General features: G+C 46.2%; 1 protein-coding gene across 1 annotated transcript in view; it reads right to left on the bottom strand.

Annotated features, from left to right (window-relative positions):
• Positions 1 to 5,599: 5,599 nt before the first annotated feature.
• Positions 5,600 to 19,986, bottom strand: part of MARCHF4 (membrane associated ring-CH-type finger 4) — a gene marked incomplete at both ends in the record, with an annotated part of 95,885 nt that continues 81,498 nt past the window's right edge. The window contains one exon of the mRNA XM_082285515.1: positions 5,600 to 5,961. Coding sequence (XP_082141641.1) covers positions 5,600 to 5,961 — 362 coding nt within the window. The remainder of the gene's footprint in view (positions 5,962 to 19,986) is intronic.

The raw sequence follows: 19,986 nt of genomic DNA, 5'->3' as shown, positions 1-19,986 counted from the left end.
ACAGCACAGAGCCGTCACATTCTGCTCTCCTTGCATCCAACATGATAGATGTGAGATCAAAGACTGCCTGCAGTAACTGCTGCATGTCAGACTTGCAATATTGAGGGAAATATTCCTAGAGCCACTGGTCCATTGCTGCCAAATGGAGGAAACCAATTGGTGTTTTCACCATATTTCCTTCAACATGTAAGAAATGGTGAAGGTCAATGCAACAGGCTCCTACACTTGCTTGTCCCCTCAGGATTCGAATGTCATTGTTTATCAGTGGAATGAATTTGCCTGTCTGGAAACATGAAGGATGTACAGGACTTAAAAACTAGTCTGGGAGGAATTCTGTGTCTGCTCAGGAGATCTTCAGGGCCAGAGTCAAGGGATGGCAGAGGGGATGAGGCATCTGTTGCCTCAAGAATGAGAAGGAGCAGTCACGGGGGAGGTGACAGTGGAGGGGAGATCAGGATACTCAGCCAGTAGTCACTAAGGCAATTGCACTGCTGACTGTTGTCCTCCAAGTGCTTGTCCAACATAAAAGAGTTAAAAGGAAGGAATAGGTCTTCTGACCATGTGTTCTCACAAGGAGATGCGCAGGAATCCTGGTGGATGAACCACAGGTTGGAGGTACTAATGGTGCAGCCTCATCCTACACTGAAGAGCAGTAGTGGTTTGCTAAGTCAAAACAATCTTTTTCTCTCAAGGAAAGCAAAGAGAGGATGCTTGAATGACTGACCACCACTTGTGGACAGAGGATGGGCTTCAAAACTGGAAAGCCTTCAGAACTGTCCTCCAGCTACAGCCATTGGCTCTGGTGTTTTACTGCTGCCAGATCAAGGGCTTTGAGAAGGGCCAGGGACCTGGCAGGCATGAGTAGTATTTTCCTGTCTCCCTGAGTGAAAACAGGACAGCCGACACTTCTCTTGACTCAAATCTAAGGCTGCTGACTTCCTCTTTCCTTGGGTTGACCATTTCATTATAGTAAGGTAAAACAAGGACCTCTTCATCATCTTGCTTGGGAAACCACAACAGGGAACACACCCAATTTGGTTGAAAAACAGCCCATAATTTCTTACATTTTAAATTGGAAATCAAGTGTTATCTGGGTTTATGGGTTTTGCCAGCATTAGTGGTTTGTTTGTAGCAACCAATTAACAGCAGGCACTGATATTGGCAAAGTAAATATATATCAAAGACTGAGAGTTATAGAGTTTGGCTTATTGATAAAGACTCTTAATAGTCCCTGTGTTCTCTGATGACCCTTGGGTTAGAGCATGTGCTTGACCCCTTGCAGGCACAGAGGAAGAGGGTTTGAACTTGGCAGTGAGTATTTACCAAGAAACGGGATGGCAAGAATGGAAGAGCTGTGGAAGCTGGAGGCCAGCACTGATGTTTCGGTAGGCAAGAACAGCATTGGCAACTGACACAGAGCAAAACACCTCTGAAGAGCATAACCAGAAAAGCATTATCAGAAAGACCTGTCAAAGCTGGCAGAAAATCAGGGAACTGGCAGAAATCACAAGATTGAGCAGGACCATACACACACGATTTCTGATGATGGCTGAACACAGTCCTCCACACTGACCACCCCCAAACAATGCTGGAGGACCACAAAGCCCAAGAACTGAGGGGTCTCCACAGTGATAGGACCCAGAATTTTCTCCACTGGGAGAAACAGCTGCCAAACTCTGCAAGCTTTGTTTGTCAGTGGAAGGTGATCTGACAGCTTTGTAACACAGTACAGAGAACGTCTCTTCAGGGACCTAGCAGACATGACCAGAAGAAAGACATGGGGAAGAAGAGATGCCTCTGTAGCATGGCTCTGCCCCATCTCTTCTATCTGCTAGAATCACCAATACAGAACTTATTTTTCATGTCTTGGGAGCGTACTGTCTCCATTTGCACCTTTGAAAGTCCTGCATAGTAGCACAAAGGGGACGGCACAAGGAGATTGTGGGAGATGAGAGAACTGTGCTATGGAAGGAAGAGATCCTCGTCAGTATTTCTGCCATCAAAACGTTGGGGAGGAAAGAAAAAGGGAATTCAAAACCCCAACCCCCACACTAAATTTGCACTTGTTCTCTCAGGCTGGCAGCCTAGAAGTTCGTAAACTCAGAAGTACCTTGTTCTGGAATAACCTGCTCTGAAAACAGTTTCCAATGGCTTCCCCGAGTTTGCTTTGCTGGTGGCAGCCCTTTGGCTCCATGCTGGCACATGTATGAAGCTCTTTGAACAAGTTTTGACCTTCCTTTAGCCCCTCTGCCCATCAAGCCAGCTAATGACATGCTTCGTATTGCACAGAACACATACAATTGACAAGTTCATAGTGTTGTTTAAATATTAAACAGTCTAGACAGGCTTTTGAGTCTTATGCCGCTGTGAAAAGGCTCAGACCATGCCCATCTCTGAAACTGGGCTGCGGGATCATTTGCACAGTAAGACAGACAATAAGACTTGTATACATTGCCATGCAACAGAATAGACCCCAAACCGCCAGCCCTAAGTGGAAAGTTTATTTCTAAGCACAATATATGGAAAAAACAAACCAACAAACCCCACAGATATAGAAAACGTTGTAGCAAATCCCTGGTCAAGTAGGACTTCATGTCTGTCACTACCCTGCACCTCACAGCCGCTTAAAATGTCATGCAATGGAGGAGAGGGCACTCGGACGACAGCCTCCGCTTCAGATCAAGGAGGGTCTCCAAGCAGGAGAAGGCCGATGGAACTCCCGCTGTGATTCAGACTGTAACCAGCAAAAGGGCAGCGCTGCTCACCCCCACCACACACTTCGTGGCTACCGGTGGTAGACTTAGCACTTCAACAGGCTTTACCAACGTGGATTCTCACAACACCCCTGTGAGGTAGGTACGTATTGTTATTCCCCCTTTGCGTGGAGGCGGGACTGAGCCAAACAGCCCAAGGCTACAGAGTCAGTGGCAGAGCTGGAGTGAGAGTATGCAGAGTCCTGTGTGCTCAGAGTACACCACTCTTCCACAGCAAGTTGTGCTTCTGACCTCATAAAATTTTATCTGTTAGCCAAATTAAAGGAATTTGACTTCTCCATTTTAAATGAATGGAGGGCAGGGAGGGAAACGACATCATGGGTGACAGCTGTCCCTTCATCTGTGTATGCTTCCCCCTCCCCAAAACCACTATTATTACTCATCTCTTGGAATGAGGACAGCTTCCAGAACAGGCATAGGGGTGAGAGGCTGCTGTGATTGCTCGCTTTGGCCAGGTTTCTCTCTACTGAAGCAGTTCTTCCAGAGATCACTCATTGTAACACCTTCCTTCTGGGGGTAGCTACTTTCAGAGATGACTGGAACTGCCCCTTCCCTCTCCCTCTGCCCACCACCATCTCTTTTCTCCCCTCTGCCAAAAGCACTCTTTGGTAGATAGTAAATCTGGTCAGATAAAGGTACAGTGGCCTCAGAAACCATGCTGTTTCACATTGGTCCTCAGCAAGTTGACTTTCTTGGACGGTGTTTCACCTCCCACATTCTCTGCCAGAGAAGTACCTGTTCTGTTGCATTCTGATATTTAAAGGGACACTGTCAAGTAATCGAGGTGAAAAACATGACCTTGCCTTAAGCTGCTAACCTGCATCTTAAACGTTGCAGAATGGCTGCCATGTTCAAACACAGAGGCTGAAGTCTGACACCTTCTCCGGTCCAGAAACACCTGACCTGTGACAGCCTGGCTGCCGTAGGAGCTGGTAGCCCACATTTTCCCTGTCTCCACAGAAGCTGTGAGAAGTGCTGGTATGATGATGGAGGGCAGCTGCATTCAGCCATTGTGCAACGTTGCTTGGCACTGCTGCTAAATGGATGCAGTTTGGCTGAAGTCCTTATCTTGATTTTGGGGGGAGCTGGGTTCAGGCTTGATCACTATGGGGTCATTGTTTTGGGATAGCTGAGCTTTTGCTCCTCAATTAGCTAATCTCCATATTTTTAGGGTTCCTGCTCTTATGCTTCCTTTGTGGCAGCTGCAAAATAACTCAACCCCGTAGAGTTGGGACATACCCTCCATAGAATGAGGACAGTCAGCAGGAAATCAGAAATATGGATTTCCTTCTGTCGCAGAAGAAAGGTGGGGAGGAGAAGGACAGGGATGGTGAAAGGAATGGGGTGAGTGGAGAGAACCATACGTGCCCAAATGGAAAAGGACAAAATCGGTAGGGAAAGAAATTTTATTTTCAAGCTTGTAAGAGAATATTACAAACAATGGAGAGTAAAAAAAGCCCAAACCCTAAAAACTATTTAAAAAGTACTTGACAGTGTCCCTTTAATATCCACAAATGATTCAGCCATTGTGCATTGAAAGAGAATGTTCCTGAAGAGCAACCGATACCTTCGAGGATATATCCCAGAGAAGGAGGCCTATTGGAAGTGCTACACAGTCAGTCAGCAACTGTGCTCCCTCTTCAGACTAACTCTCTTTTGGATGATTGAATGGAATAGACTCTGTAATAAACTAAGACTGGATGTGAAAGGATCAGCCTACAAGACTGAGTGAGACTGTTGCAAATCGAGCAGCAGGGATACAGACACCAAAACAAAAAAGTACATCTCTAAATGCATGAGTGTCTGAATCAGCAAGGGAGCAGAAACCCACCAAAGATGGGTCAGCTTCTTGTGATTGGAGTAGAATGGAAGGAAATTAACCTGGAATGTCTGCATGGAAAATGATGTGTGTGGGTGGCAAGGTTTAGATGCTGGATTTGGGGTTACGAAGGCATGAATCACACCAGTACTTGTGCTTGAAACACCTGCGGAACGTTTGTACAAAATTTGCCAAAAATGCCTATACGTCAAATAAAGGTCATGGAGCGCCCACCCCCCTCCCAGTTCTACCCTCACAAACCCCTTGTCAGGAACATTATGAAAAAAACAGGCTTTTTGGTGAAATTTGGGTATGCCTGGATTTTGTTAAGATTTTCTTAGTGAGATGATTCAATCTCTCTTCTGTAAATCAATACTGAAAAATCCCCAGCCATTTCACTTCAGATACCCCATGGTAAATCAAACAAGGCTCCAGTGACTCATGAAACAAAACAACTCATAGCCCTGGTTAATCGGAGTCTGGAAAATAAAACCACTCCAAATATTTCGTTCCCTTCCACGTTTTCATAAATCTCACACTACGTGTGTGTTTGTGTGCGCGTGCGTGTGTGTACGGGGGGTGTGCACAGAGCGTTACCTATTCCAGGTAATAGGATTTGTAAGACATGCTAAACTGTCTGTTCCTCTGCTTCCCCAGAACTCTGCCTACTCAGTTTGTAGTCTGTATTGCACTTGTTTTGTTGGTTTTTTTGTGATTTGTGTTGTTATTTTTTTTCTTTTTTTTTTTTTCTTTTTTTTTTTAAACAGGCTGGAAAACATTAACCTCTTTAGCATGAGTGTGCAGCTCTCCCTCCACCTGCTTTTTTTCCTCAGCTGGCCAGGTGCCGCCTCTTATATCTTGTGCAGTTACTGAAAAAAGAAAAGGAGAGAAGAAAAAAAAAAGAAAAAAGAAAAGGAAAGAGAAAGAAAAAGGCACACCATGCTCCTCTGCTTTATGAGTTCTTTGTCTCCTCCGCTTCGTGTTAAGGCCTCCTGAATTCCTCGGCTCAGACCGTCGTGACTCTCATGACGAGCTCTCTGTTACTACTAGACTGACTCCTCTGTTCGTGAGGCCTCAGGTGGCTGAGTATATGCAGGATGGTATAAGCACAGTGGTGGTCAGAGAGGGTGCCTGTGGCATGGCCGGCAGCCCGTGCCCCGCTGTCGGCTGGAGCGGAGTTAGTGGCTGTACCACCAGCGGAGGACGAGTGGGTGGTTTGGGAGGAGGGGCGCTGATTTGTCCTGGTCCCTGTTTTTTGCTCCTCCATGTCCTTTGTTTTGTCATAGTTCAGCACTTTCCACTGCTGATTGACCGCCTGCCACCGTTTAAAAATCCGGTAAACCGAGGGCCCTTCGTGTATTATTAGACCTGGAGGGAAGGGGGGAAGAAATAAACATAAAACACAAACAAAACTTTAGAAAGAACCATAAACCTACCCCAGCATCTTCCCCCAGTTAACTGGTTAAGCTCAGCTCTCCTTCAGCCTGTGCTTTTTCAATGATAAATCCTGTATTTTAATTACTTACAGGCAGAGCACTGGTGCTCCTCCTTTGCTGGATCCCCTTTTCCCTGAATTAAAGGGATTACAGTTTTATCTCAGCCATCGATAAACGGATCGTAAATGGAGCACAGTGAATTATGCTCTTACGGCAAAAGAGTATCTGTTTACCAACAAATGCCCAAGGTTTATCTCTCACTGGGCTAATTTTGCATGCTGCATAGGCATGATTCACTGAGCCCAGACGTGTGTTTGGAGGGGGTGTAACTGGAGCTGACGTGGCAGTGACGGCTGCTGCACCAGTGCCGAGTGTGTGCACAGCCCATATCTCTCCCCACACATACAGCAGCAGAGCAGACACACACGTGGAGGCCAGAGGCAGCAACTGAGTGGAAAAAAAGTCTGTCTATACCCTGAAGTAGTTTGTTACCCAAGGCAAAGTTTTGCTCACCTGCAGAGCAGGTACCTCATCAAACATCATTGCCTCCTTTCAAGGGGGAGCTCAGCATGCTTGACAGAAAGGGCAGAGGAGTTCCCAGTGTGTGCAGAGTGTGCAGGCAGTGCCTGTGTCCTGCTGCCCACCCAAATGCACAGAGCTGATGTCTGGGGATGGCTCTGGGCTGCAGGACACCGCACTGCTAATGGTCTCTGTGTTCATAAGAGAAGGAGCAGCTCAGGCCCTTCAGTAACCCAGCAGTTACCTTGTCTCCCAGCAATCTCCATCATCCTCCCCACCCTTGCAAGAGAACTAAGGAATTGAATAATTTTAGTTGCTTGGACGATGACAGTACTTGAGTATTAAGCTCTGCTATTATTATTGGAGTTGCCAGACTGTGGCTAGACTCTTCGGAAGCACTAGTGGCTGCAACACAGGTGTTCTTCTCCACTGGCTGGAGGAAGCTGCAACATCTGTAGACTGGCTTAGCTGGCACACTGTAATATATCTCACAAGCTTTGCCAGAGAATGGGATTTATGTGCAATGAGGGGGGTCTGAGTGTCCTTGCTTTGCAGCCATCTGTCTCTTACGAAAGTGCCTTTGTGTCCCACAGAACTGAAGCCAGATCAGAAGGTAGGACTGGGTGAGCTAGCACAGGGATGGCTTCATTGTCCTTCATGATGATGGTTTCACCATTCTGGGTCTGGATCATTATCAAAAACATTTCTAAGAAGAGTAGCTCTCTTGCCTTCCTGTTGCAAACATAAAAATACAAGAACAAAAGACTCACAAGAATCAAAACTGTGCCTAAACAAAGGGGCTGACTTGACCAACGACGTGTAGAGAGATGACGGGCACCACAGAATAAAGTGGTTTACAGCTATTTCTGATTAATCAAATGCTACAGCTTCACCCATCACCTACCTTTTCCAGATAGTTCTAGTTTCTGATGGCAGATAATTACTGGAATAAACCTGTGCTTCATCAGACCCCACAACATCTGAAGTTTATCTTACCCTTAGGGCTGATCTCCCCATCATTCACTGATGGGATGCAGCCACTTGGTTTCTTAGGGTCAGCATCTGATGCTAAAGTGTTTAAATCACTGCTTCAGTACAGACTGAGTTTCCAGCCTCCCTGGTTTAAGGCATAACTAGGAGCCCTGCTGACCTGATCACAGATGAGCTTCAGGGGGACTCTCACATTCACTGAAATGGGGTGCTGAGCCTCCTCACTGGCTGTAGAAGTAACTCCACTGGATAGCTTGTATGCAGATCTGACTATTTTGGGATAGGGAAAGATGTAGGGCACTACAGTATGAGAGAGCTCTACTCTGTATCCTACAGGCCACTGAGATTGCACAGCTGTAACCCTGCAGTGCTGCTGGCTTTTCATAACCAAACCCTGTGATGTCATAACAGAAAAATGTGGGGTTTCCTCCCTGCTTTGAAACACGGTTGAGAATTCTGACGTGGTCTGATCAAAGCATCAACCATAAAAAGCAGGACTTAGAGAAAGCCTGTATGCAGATCCAGCCACAGAGACAGAGCTTTGAAGCAGGCGTGAAGTGGATCAGCCCCTGACAAGGGACATTAGACATATATTTAAATGAGCGGTCTGATCTGTAATGAATGAAATTCCACTCTGATAATGACAGAGCCAGTGTTTCTCAGAGACCACTTTAAGCCTGGGATAAAAGAGCCAAAATCAAATGTTTTCTCTTTGGCTGTAGAACATTCTCCATAGAATCAAATCCATTCTACAAAGTATTAAACACCGAGCCAGGATTGTAAATCTATTCTTAATTACCTTATCACAAATATTTAACACGCAGCCTGATTCAAGAGGGCTGTTTATAAAATTCTTGTTTGTTTGCCTTCTAATTATAAATGTTTATGATCTTATGCAATTAACTGTGTGATGCTGATGGATGGGTTGCTGAGTCAACTGAGCAGCTGTTTTCTTAGATAGTTTTGGTTTCCAAATATTTATAAAAGTACAAAATAACTTGTTTTCATCTGTATTTACTGGGCTCTAAATTACTTATCGATTTCCCAGCGTCAAGCTCAGGAAGCTGTAAAATTAAGAAGGAACCAAGTAGAGGGGTGGGCATGGAAGCGGAAGTAACAGTGATTCATTTACAAGAGGAAGTGCCAAGAGCAAGCAAGAGTCTATCAGTTAATATCAAGCTTCAGGATGCTTAATGCTCTCATCAAAACAAATTTAGTCTGCCTCAGATAAATTAGATTTGAATTCCTACACTCAGCTCTGTGCATCCCCTAACAAAAACACCCCTCCCTCAAGAATCATTCTTGTTGACAGAGGTGAAGTTTTCAATTTAAAGGCCAGAATTCAGTGGGAAATCCTTCAGGAAGGACTGTAATCAACTCAAGGTGTCCATTTAGAAGCTATTATTCCATAAGCCAAATCCTCTGAGTGTGTAAGATTGCATGTTGGTGTGAACTTCTCTCTTTGTACAGTTCTAAACAGAGAAATGTCTATATCACAGCTTCAGATGAATACTGGGAGTGTCCTGGTCCTTTTCCACTCCTCTCCATTTTATCTCGCCCTCTTCTGCTTCAAAAAATCTGTTCTCAGTGGATCCTCTGTGAAAACCATCCTCTTCAGAAGGAAAATTTCTGTGAGTTGTACACAAAACTTGCTAGTCCAGATTGTTGCCTTGTTCATGAAATCCCTAGTTTGTGGTGTTGGTGAAATGAAACTCCCATGGAATGTGGGCACTGATGATGTGCTGCTCTCATTCCCATTTTCTCATGTAGAGATCTGGCTGGACCAGCACTGGATGAAATTCCTTGATTTGAAAATCTCTAAAAGCTGCAATCTCTTGGGATTAGATGAGACAGAGGTGAATTGGGTCAGTGGGGTTGTAAGAAAACTGATCAAGAGAAAGGTCCTCAGCTCAAGGGCCAGAAGGGCTGTTGGAAGATAACTGGCAGATGTAACAAGGGAATTAGGTTCATGTCTCTGGATGGGGAAGCAGGGATCAGTTGCTGTACCACCATCCCGTGAGATTAACCCAGGGGGTTGTGAGCCTCCAATTTAAAGTAACTTTGGAGCAGCAGTTTCCCAGAAATGACATGCAGTGAACTCCTGAACATGGTCAGCCTATGCCACCAAGTGATATTTCCCCCAGAACTTTCAGCCTCAAATTAACCTTCCTCTTATTCCAACACTTGCCATGCACTCTCTTGAAAGAAATGGGTAAATTCTTGGGGCAGGATCTGTTTCACCTGTTTGCCAGTAAAGAAAACCACCAAGACAGGGCTTCTGCTGACAGTGGGTGGCACCTCACCCCTGCACTGACACTCATCTACAGGAGGAAAAATGACAGTCCATTCCAGCCAGTTACCTTCTCAAAAAGCCCCTGTCATGTCACCTCTTGATTCCACCTTCAGCAGAACACCACTCTGCCTTTTTGTTTTCCTTTTCAAATGCAATTTCATCTCAGCCAGACAGCTGCCATGCTTCAGCCTGTTTCTGTTGCTTTCATTATTGGGTGTCAGGGGAAGATTATGGCAGCTGTGATCAAAGCTTAATGTTTGCTTCCACAGCAGTGGTGACTCAGGCCAAGGTAAACCAAGCTTTCTGGGAGATAATACTTTCATTGCCAGGCTTTCTCTCCATTGACATCATTGCATACACAAACCCTTTCCTCCCTTTCTGTGAATTCCTTTATCTTTTGTGACAATCTCAAATTTCTCCACTTTTGTTTCTGAAGCTCCACCAGCTCAGCCCTCATTTATCTTTCTGCCTTAATCTTATGCTATTTGCTCCATCCTTGCTCACCTTTTATCTTGACCTAAGAGCAGGAAAGTGGCTGATGATAAACCAGGAAAAGAGAGCCAGAAGGATCTGTTCCAGGAAATACAGGAACAGGGGTACCTAGTATCTGGCACCCCTCATCATTGTGCCCAGGTCAGTTCCAGCTGAATATGACAAGTTCTTTAAACAACCTGGCATACTTAGATGTTCCTGTGGCTGCCACTCAAGGTTGCAGAGCTGTGCTCTACAGGAAAGGAGGAAGAGGGTGAACTGAGGAGCAGGGAGAGGTAGTTTTGTAAAGAAAACAACATCATGGCATCAATGGGACTCTGCACTAGGGCTGATTTGCAGGAGAGTTGTGAGCCCCGGAGCTGACCAGGCTGGGAATGAGGTAATGTCCTTCTTCTCCTCAATCCTGTTCATCATCTCCAGAACGTCTTCATTTCATCCCCCTTTTTCTGCAAGTGAGTTCCCCAGCAGGGTGCAGTCCCCAGACCAGAGAGGCACAGAATCAGCACTGTAACATCCCACCTGCCTTTTGATTCCCTGATGAAATAAACTGATATGTCACAGAATTGCTGTCTTCAGCAGTGTGACTGCCTGGTCTAGCTTGTGTTTGGGATTCTGATTTCCCATCCTAAGGGTAATACTTTGCACTTCTCTTATTCAATTACATCTTGTTGATTCCTCCAATTTGCCAAGATAATTTCAAATTTGAAATGCTGATCTGATCCTCCAAAGTGCTTGCAGCCTTTCCAAGCTTAGTGTCATCTGTGAATTTTGTAACAGCACATCCTATTTAATTATCTAAGTCATTAATAAAAATATTGAAGAGAGCAGAGTCCAAAAGACTCTCTGCTTGAAATGTGTTTCCAGTTTACAGCACACCACTCACAACTACTGAGAAAGCAGTTTCTCCATTGGCTGTACACCTGCATTACAGTTATTTAATCTAGAGCATGCTTCTCTGGTAGGAGAATCCAAAGGCAAAGCACCAAGAGCATTGTCCAAGTCACAGCACAACAAACTAACAGCTTCCTTCTTAGCCACTAGTACAGTTACCCTTCCAAATTACACCTGGTTATACTCCTGTGCTCACCAATTGGTTAGCTAAAAAATATTCAATATCCTTCTATGAATCAGTTAAGCTGATTTGCCCTTGATCCTCAGTGCCTACCTTCATTATCTGTGAGAGACTATATCTAAAGCTAAGTACTCTGCTTGCATTTCCCCAGCTTCCTGGCACCTCCTGCATCCTCCTCAAGTTCCTGATGACGAAATGCTCACGGGTCAGCCACTGTTTCTGCAGCTTCCCCTGAAGTTCATTAGGACGTGCTGACAAGGACAGAGCTAACTCATTTGAATATTTTTGAGGCTGTTCTTTCCAGATTCTGCCCTGGGCTCCTTTCTCCTCATTAAAATTATTTTAGTTAAGTTTTGAGGACTGAAACAAAAGCAACATTTAACTATTTGGCCCTTTGTGTATCAAATACTATTTGAGCTCTTAGACTTGCCTTGTTCTTTTTCACGTATGCTTATGCACCCATTTCTTTTTGCCTTTTGAATCTCTGGATGGTCATCTTGGGCTTCAACTCTGACAGGTCCCCATGCATGTGGGATTTCTAGAGGCTTTTCATTAGTTGAAGGTTATTCTTTTTTCCTTTTGTGTGATTGCAGCTTCTGATTTTGGGTCCTCAAAGAGTTCCTGATGCAGCCTCAGTGCTCTCTTCCCACACTTCTGAGCTTTCCCCTGCACAGGCACAGTTCACTGTTGTGCCTTTAGTATCATCCCTTTTGGCAGCTGTGAGCTGTTCACAGCTCTTTTATCCTTCAGATTCTCCTCCCAAGAGACACTCGCTGCTCTGCTCCCCTGGGGCTGTTGCTGCTGCTTTTCTGCAGTCCATTATCCTCATATCTTACTTTTCTTCAGCTCAGGAATGCTTTCAATAAACAGTCACTTCCCATAAAAACTACTGATACATTCAGATTTTCAGGGAGTCTTTGCTTTCTGGGGAAATCGAATAGGAAGTATAGATTCCTTCATAATTGTCATCTCCACCCTCCAAAATATAATTTTTGTCCCCAGAATGTTTCAAGAGCTGAACAGTCTACTCTGCATACAGGAGTAGTTCATAATGGTTAACCTGGAACATCTGGTGCTGTCTTTTAGACATTTCTGGAAGCTGCAAGACACCAGACAAGCGATATTTCTCTAGTCCACAAGACATCTAGCAAAGGTCTGCTATGAATAATGCTGGAACTGTACTAGGAGGGTGTGCAAACTTAGCAATTGCCAGCATTGAATGAGATAAAGTATAAATTGAATATGTATTCATAATGATTAGAGCTCGAGTGAATGCTTAACATATGGAAAAATAATTAGCTGATTATAATCAGGCATTTTCTTATCAATCATTCTGAATGCACATTTTTTTAATGTCTAAAGAACTGATTATGTATGAATCTGAACTGTGTTTTGGCTCAGCAGAACTGGGATGTCTGGATGGACATTTGCATGGCTGGACTCTGCTGAGTGCAGTTGATCACTGGATGACATGGCCATCATGGAACCCATGGATCTGGGGAAGACAAAACAGTCCTTCTGCTAAGTGCATTCACTGTAGCGAGGCTTCACTGCCACACAGCTTTCCCAGCAGTGGGATGCCATGCTTGGATCACCTAGGCCACAGGGCCACGACTCCAGCAAAACTGAAACTGAGCCCCTCAGAGATTGAGACCTCCATGGCCAGGGAAGAGCTCCCACCAGTGTACACAGAGAAGCTGTTCCCAGACTTGAGGAAGTATTTTATGGAGGTTTGGACCCTTCCATTTTGGATCATTACAGCACAAACAGGCTGGCCCATAACCTTCAACTGCTGACGAACCAGAAAACCTTGTGTTTATTACAGCTCGTCTCCCCTGGCTCAAAGGCAGCTGTGCCTCAAAGCTTCCTCAGCCCCTGGTGAGCCAGGACCCCCCGCAAGTGCAGCGAGAGCCCTTCTCCTTCCCTGCTTCCTCCACTCCATCTGGCAGAGCCACGGCAGCAGCAGGTCCCGCCTGGGTAGGTGATTACGCTGTGTCCCAAGCTCTCTGCAGCCATTAACACCCACCCCCAGAGGCAGCAAGAGCTCTGCCAGGTGGGAGATGGATCCAGCGTGCTGGCACCTCAGAGAGTCCCCACAGCTGCTGCTCCACCAGGTGAGTGATCCTGGCGCAGAGTGTGGGGGCCAGGGAGAGTAGGCAGCACTTTCATTACTGCTGGGAGTGCCTGGTGTGGAGCTGGCAGCATCCCTCCCCCAGGCAGCAGTGTGATTTTGCAGGATGCAGCCAAGCTACAGGGCAAGAAATAATTTCCAGGTTGTGACACTGCAGCATCTCACAAGTTCATGTAACACAAGTATGCAACAGTGATTCCTGTGTGCACAGGATGCCATGGGCTCCTCGTGGAAGTGGGAGCAGTCCACCCCACAGACATGGCATTTGTAGCTGTGGGAGGAGGAAGGCTTTATCCAGCAGGATGAATTGAGTTGACAGGTAGGACTGCCTGTCATGGGGCTTGTGGAGCTCATGGGAGCTGGGGGCAGGGTGTTGTAGGAACATTTGGGGAGCTTTTATGCTTTTATGTCTGCAAAGTAATGCATCTTCTCTCTGAGGTGCTGCCCCCATCCCAGGGCAGCCCTGCTCAGCCATGTCCCCCACAACAGACAGGCTGGACCCTGTAGGGCTGAGCTGGTAAGACCCAAAATGAGGAAATGCTGGCAAAATTAAAGAGCTGACAAGAGGTGTCCAATGGAAATGAAGTTTCATTTCATTCAGTATTCCCACGTGGTTTGTTTGCAAGGGGAAAATCACATCAGGTGTCCTGTGGAAATGTGACAGAGGAGCTGGACTCACCCCTGAAGCTGCACACAGCAACACCATGGCCCTGGAGATGCCACAGTACTTCCAGCTGTAAACATACAAGCTACCAACCACCACAACTTCCTCCTCCTGCACTGCCCAGACCAGTAGTTTTTTACCCCTTGCCTCAAAACAGTGATAAAAACCACCCTAAACCAAAATAATAACAGTGAAAACAAGTAAAATGAAACCCAAAGAAATCCTTGCTCAGGCAATAGAGAAAATATAAACTGAAGTACTCCTATAAACTCAGCTGGCTGTGGACAGCTACAGCAAAATGGATGTTGTGCCCTAAAGGACTCTTGTACTCCTGTGGTATTTAATTCACAGTGCACGATAAAGCAGAGGATTAAAGGGCAGTCTGTAGTTATGCAGGCAGCAATAAATGAGACTCTACTTGAAAAAAGCAAGTAAATAAATAGAGATGGGAGCTCTACCAATAGAACAACCCCTTGCTTCTGAATCATGCCTCTCCAGCACCATTTCCCACTTGTGAGTCTACCCATAACTGTGCCAGGACAGGAGGGATAGAGCTTGGAGGCAGTACTCACACACCCTCTTGCTCTCTTAAATTTTCCCCTCCTTGCTTTGTAGCTAGGACTGGGTAGATCCTCTTGGAACCATTTTTCTCCTAATTTAAGATGGATATATCAGCAACACCCCACATCATGAAAAGGCTTTGTTCAAGACGTGAAAGACACTCATTGTGTGCATGACAGATACTGCAAGGTCTTTAAAAGAAGGGAGTAAATTATTATTTCAAGCTAGGCTGAACAGAGCACTGGCCAAATTCACTGGTCTCACCAGTGAATCACTAGGTGATAAAATCACTAGGTGATTTTATGGGTCTTTTCTACCTTCAGATTTCCAGACATTTCCTGCAGAAGTCCATGGATTTGAACACTCATGGTGAGAAGAGAAAAAGGATGTGGCTTCCACTTCATTATGTCTGCACAATGGAAATCATTCCTCCAGGTCTGGGTCCTGAACCTTCCTATGCCATAGCTAATGTTACTCTTACCAAAGCACTGCCTGTGCAATCATGATAATCCTCAGCCAATCCAGGGACACTCCTTTAAAAGGAGAGCTGGACAACACCACTGTGCTGTGCAGGGCTTGGGACTCTGCCTTCACACTTGCTTGGAGTGAAACCTGAAAAAGTCGCACTGTTCTCCAGAATGGAGGAACACACGTTTATTTGCAGACAGGTGAAAATGTTTCATTTGGAACGAAATTTTTTTAAATGTTGTATTCCAAATTCTGACACTGAATTTGAAATACTCAGCATGAGCAGTCATCTCTAAATGTTAAATCAAAATGCTTTGTTCAAGAATGATCAAAACATGACATTTGCTTTTTGAAGGTAGAACTAGTGCCTCCCTCTCTGCTTTTATTAGCAAATGAAATTCTGTAAGGAAAAATGAGAATAGTTTCACAATTTTTTCATTTTCTAGGAGATGCAGGTCCTGTCTGAGCCGAATTCCTCCAGACTACTCCAGTCACCTAAGTGCTGTTCCACTAAGAGGAATAGGAACCAATTAGAAGAGACACAGAGGTGAGTACAGGTCACTCTTGCCATCTCCCAGGGTAACGTAAGGCACATGGGCTAAATTAATGGACCTGAGAGTGCCTCTGATGTCACACATTGGCCTGTGCATTGTGATTCCTTCTACTGCCTCACTGGAGATGTGGGCATCTTTCCCCTCCAACATGCAGGAAGGCATCCCAAGGATGTGAGGCAGAAGGTGTTCATGGTGCAATTTGGCCAGCCTTTTGTTGGGATAATGTCATCCTGGGATACAGCATGGTGCAGCCTGTCCTGTGCTGCTTTGTCCTCCACAGCCATGACAAAATTAAATCTTTCACTGCAAATCCAGGATTTCTGTGAGATTTCCAGAAGCCTTTCAGCTTGGGTGCTGCAGCCTCTCTCTGCTCCCTGACAGTGTCCCCACAGGTCTCACCCCACTGTCTCCCCTGCAAAGGCGTTCACCTCTCTCACAGAGGCACTATTCAAAATTAACGAAGGTGGCGGGAGCCAAGAGGACAAGGGTGTGTTATTTCTGGTCTATTACTAGCTAGGATCTCGAGGAAGGTAAAACTTGATCCTTGCTTCTCTGAATATAGAAGGGTCTTTGACCAGAGCTGAAGACCGTTATGGCTGCAATATCCAGATGAGTGAATTCTGATGGAGGCTGAGGGGCAGGTAAGGGTTTTCCTGCACCTATGGGATCTGCCAACGCTGAGCTCACAAGTATGACAGCAGTAAAAGGAGCTGAGAGTGGCTAAGCCTGCAGCAAAGGTCTGGAGAAGAGCCTTGGAGAACAGAGAAAAGTCCTTGATGTGGCTGTGGCTGAGCAGAATGAATTGTCCCACCTGGCACAGTGCAGCTATTGTGGACCCCGCTCTGCCATGGGGCAGACGGACTCAGGCTGTGGATGTCATTGGTGGGTCTTGGTGCAGGAAGAAAAGCACTGCTTCAGGAAGTAACTTTCAGGAAGAATTAAGTTTAGCAACCTAGCCCATGGGCCTGTTTGCAGTATTCTTCATTACAGCCTGTTGTATATGGGCTGAAAGATGGCTCTGCTGGTAGGTAGCCATCATCAATCAGTCTCTAAGAGGTGATCCCAGAGCTTGATTAATGTGGCTTCATATTAATCTCTTCTTACCTCTGCTTCTGGCTTCCCACTGAGCTGGGGACACACCAAAAGCAGCCTCATTCACTGTTCATGAGGGTTACCCTCCTGTGGTCTCATCTTTGTCCATGGAGTTGAATTCTCTTGCTACAGCCACAACAGCCTGCCGTGGACCACAGCTTCCCACCTCCAGGAGTAATGTGTCTGTGAAGATGCAGGCTGTAGTAGGAGGAGCGATGGGACAGAAGGCAGTGGGAAAAACAGCCTGGCACAGAGCTGAGGACTTTTTTCATCCTTTACTAGATAGCACAATTTGTGCAGCTGGCATGGGAGATCCTACCAGATGCCTACAAGGGAATTTCCTGCCATAGTGTAGAGGTTGTGACAGGCAGGTGAGGGTTTGTGCCTCTGCCCACATATGGAAACTTAACCCAGAGACACCAGGCACTTGATTTCGGCAAGGCATTTAGTGACAGGGAAGCACCATTCTGATTGTAATGCATCACACTTGAAAGCACAAGAAGCAGTTCACAAGGCAAAAGAATTTCTTTTTTCCCTCAAAAAATGTTAATTATGTTGCCCTCATTAAATGCTAAACACACTGATCCACTGAAGCAGACAGCACCATATGGTTATTCACGACAAAATACATCTCTGGAGCCCTGTTGCAACAGTGGGACCCTACTGGAGATGGATGTGGAGAAGGAGTGTGGAGCTGAACGCACACGTGTGAAAGCCCAGGTGCTGCTCTGATTGTGCTGGAAGCCAAGTTCCTTCCCTGCAAAAAGGGAGAGGGTACAGAGCCAGAAGGTCCAAAGCTGTGTCTCTTTGCTCAGCAGTGACACGCTGGCTCTGCGGAGAGCGGCCAGAGCTGCGCTGGGGCCCTGTGGGCACACGGAGCCCCTGCAGCCCTGCCCGCTGCTGGGAGCACGCAATGCACACACGCTGGCTGCCCCTCTGCTCTCTTATGGAACAATCAATGCAACAGTAGATAAAAATAGGTCCCATCTTTCAGGGGCAGAGGGGTGGCTTGTCTCAATTTTGCCGAGCATCCGCTGTTCCTGGATTGCAGCCAAAGAGTCGGTGGTCAGATCAGCTTTGCAGCGCTGCTCCTTCTGCTGCTGGCGCAGCTACAGGGCCCACAGTGATTGCTCCCCAGGAGGGACCCTGCCCAGCTGGATCGAGAGTCCCATAACATGCCCTGTGGGGACCGTTCCTGTCTATACAGCCTCTGTACAGCTGATAGATCAGTGATTTGCTCAGTGGTTTTTCAAGCGTGCACATTGTGGCTGAATGTCTGCAAACTTGGGTTCATGGTGAAGAAAAAGTGACTTTGCTGCCTAGCTTTATCCCATTTGCCTGCTCTGAAGATAGGACCTGGATCTAGCCACTCCAATTAGCTCCTGATGGGTCCAGTTTACACGCAAATTGGGTAAAAAGTGCATGGAGAGCATGGCAAGCAGTGCATCAAGCTGAAAGGCACAGAAGACTTCTGTATTTTCTCACGGATCTCTTCCAGGTATGTCAAAGCCACACACATTTGCTGTGTGGGCTGCTGTCAGGTCTCTCCTCCAAAGACATTTGCTGAACTTCTCTGCCTTGTGCTCTGCCTTTACGGTGCCATCAAGCCAACATGCAGGTTTGGTGCTTCCTCAAAACTGATTCCCTACTGCAGTAGTGATTCTTCCTGCTTTGTACTTTGGGGGACTGTGTAGACCTGAATGAAAACATCTGCTTTCCTTTAGAGGATTGGATCAATACAGATGAAGACCAAGACCCCGAAGACACCTCATTTCTCAGTTTCTCTTTATTTCACTGTGACTTTGACTCCTAAATCCTTTAAATGCTGAGGGCCCAAGTGACCTGGCTAGATAACACCCCAAGGCTACCTCAGCCTGGCATTTCCTCTAGGAAGCAAAGCTCATTTCAAACAAAACCCCATTAGTCTTGGCAGGAAGCTTGAATTGTCACTGTTTCAAGGAAGCTCCATTAATTACTATTCCCACTGCACTATGAAAGATCAAATGCTGTGGATCAGTTTTAATTGGCTATTGATTTCTTATGTTATTACCTATGGTTGTGCTGAGATGCTGTCAGACGTGCTGGATGCTTCTGATTATTCTTTCTGGCAGCTAGGATTAAAAACAGCAGGCAGACATTTCCTGATCTGTAATGGATTGCCATGGTGTGCCAACAAGAATTGTCGGCTGAATGAATGGTCCTGCTCTGCCTGCCTTGTGCTGCTGAGCTGCAGTGCAGTCATGAAGGCAAATACCATCAGGGACCAGCCAGGGAAAGAGCAGGAAAAGCTTCAAAGAGCACGAGGATTTAGTGCTTGCAGAAGTGCACTGCTGTCAGCACCGAGGCAGGGTGAGCCACGGAGCAGGGACCTGGCCACGGACAAAGCAGGAGTGCCCGTCAGTCAGTGATCCAAGGAGAGGCAGATCAGATTACTTTTGCATTGCTGGGGATAACGCCCCAGCATGCCAGCCTCACAGCCTGCCTGTGTGATCCCAAGCAGGCCAGCACACACAAACCCTATTGGCACAGCCCTGCGCACACAGCCTGCTAAGGGCCCTCCTGGGACACGTTTCTCCCTCAGAGCCCATCTGGGGATGCCTGAGCCTACTCTGTGACATGCTCTCATTAACTGGCAGAGTTCCTCCTTGTTTAACAGGAGATGCTTTCCGGTCTTCCTGACCCCAAACGACACCTTATTCTACAAATGTCGACTTCCCCTAATTGCACCTTGACAGAGAGAGAGAGGCAAATCCCTCCTTTCCCCTCTAAGGACCGTCATTTAATTAACAGGCAGGTATCTCTCAGGATTTACAGCCCAGCTCTAAGCTGCTACTTTCTCCATGCAGTAACTGAGTCCTGATTCCATTTATCTGTGCATTTCAATAACTGCATTTCTGCTAATCTCTCACTATGCCAGCTTCCTGGATTTACCTCTCATGGACCATGGAGAGAGCAGTTAATCAAATGAACAGTCCCCATCTCACTTCTCATTCCCTTCATGGTTCCTGATCTCAGATGTCTGTGTTGTAGATGACTTCATAGCAGAGCAATACCTATGCTGGCACCATCACCAGTTTCTAGTTTAATCCAACTCTCATATCTGTCCTACAGACATGACGAG

The sequence above is a fragment of the Coloeus monedula genome, assembly GCF_965178545.1.
Source record: "Coloeus monedula genome assembly, chromosome: 7".
NCBI lineage: Eukaryota > Metazoa > Chordata > Aves > Passeriformes > Corvidae > Coloeus > Coloeus monedula.
The sequence above is the reverse complement of the archived record's forward strand: the minus strand, read 5'-3'. Positions and strand labels throughout refer to the sequence as shown.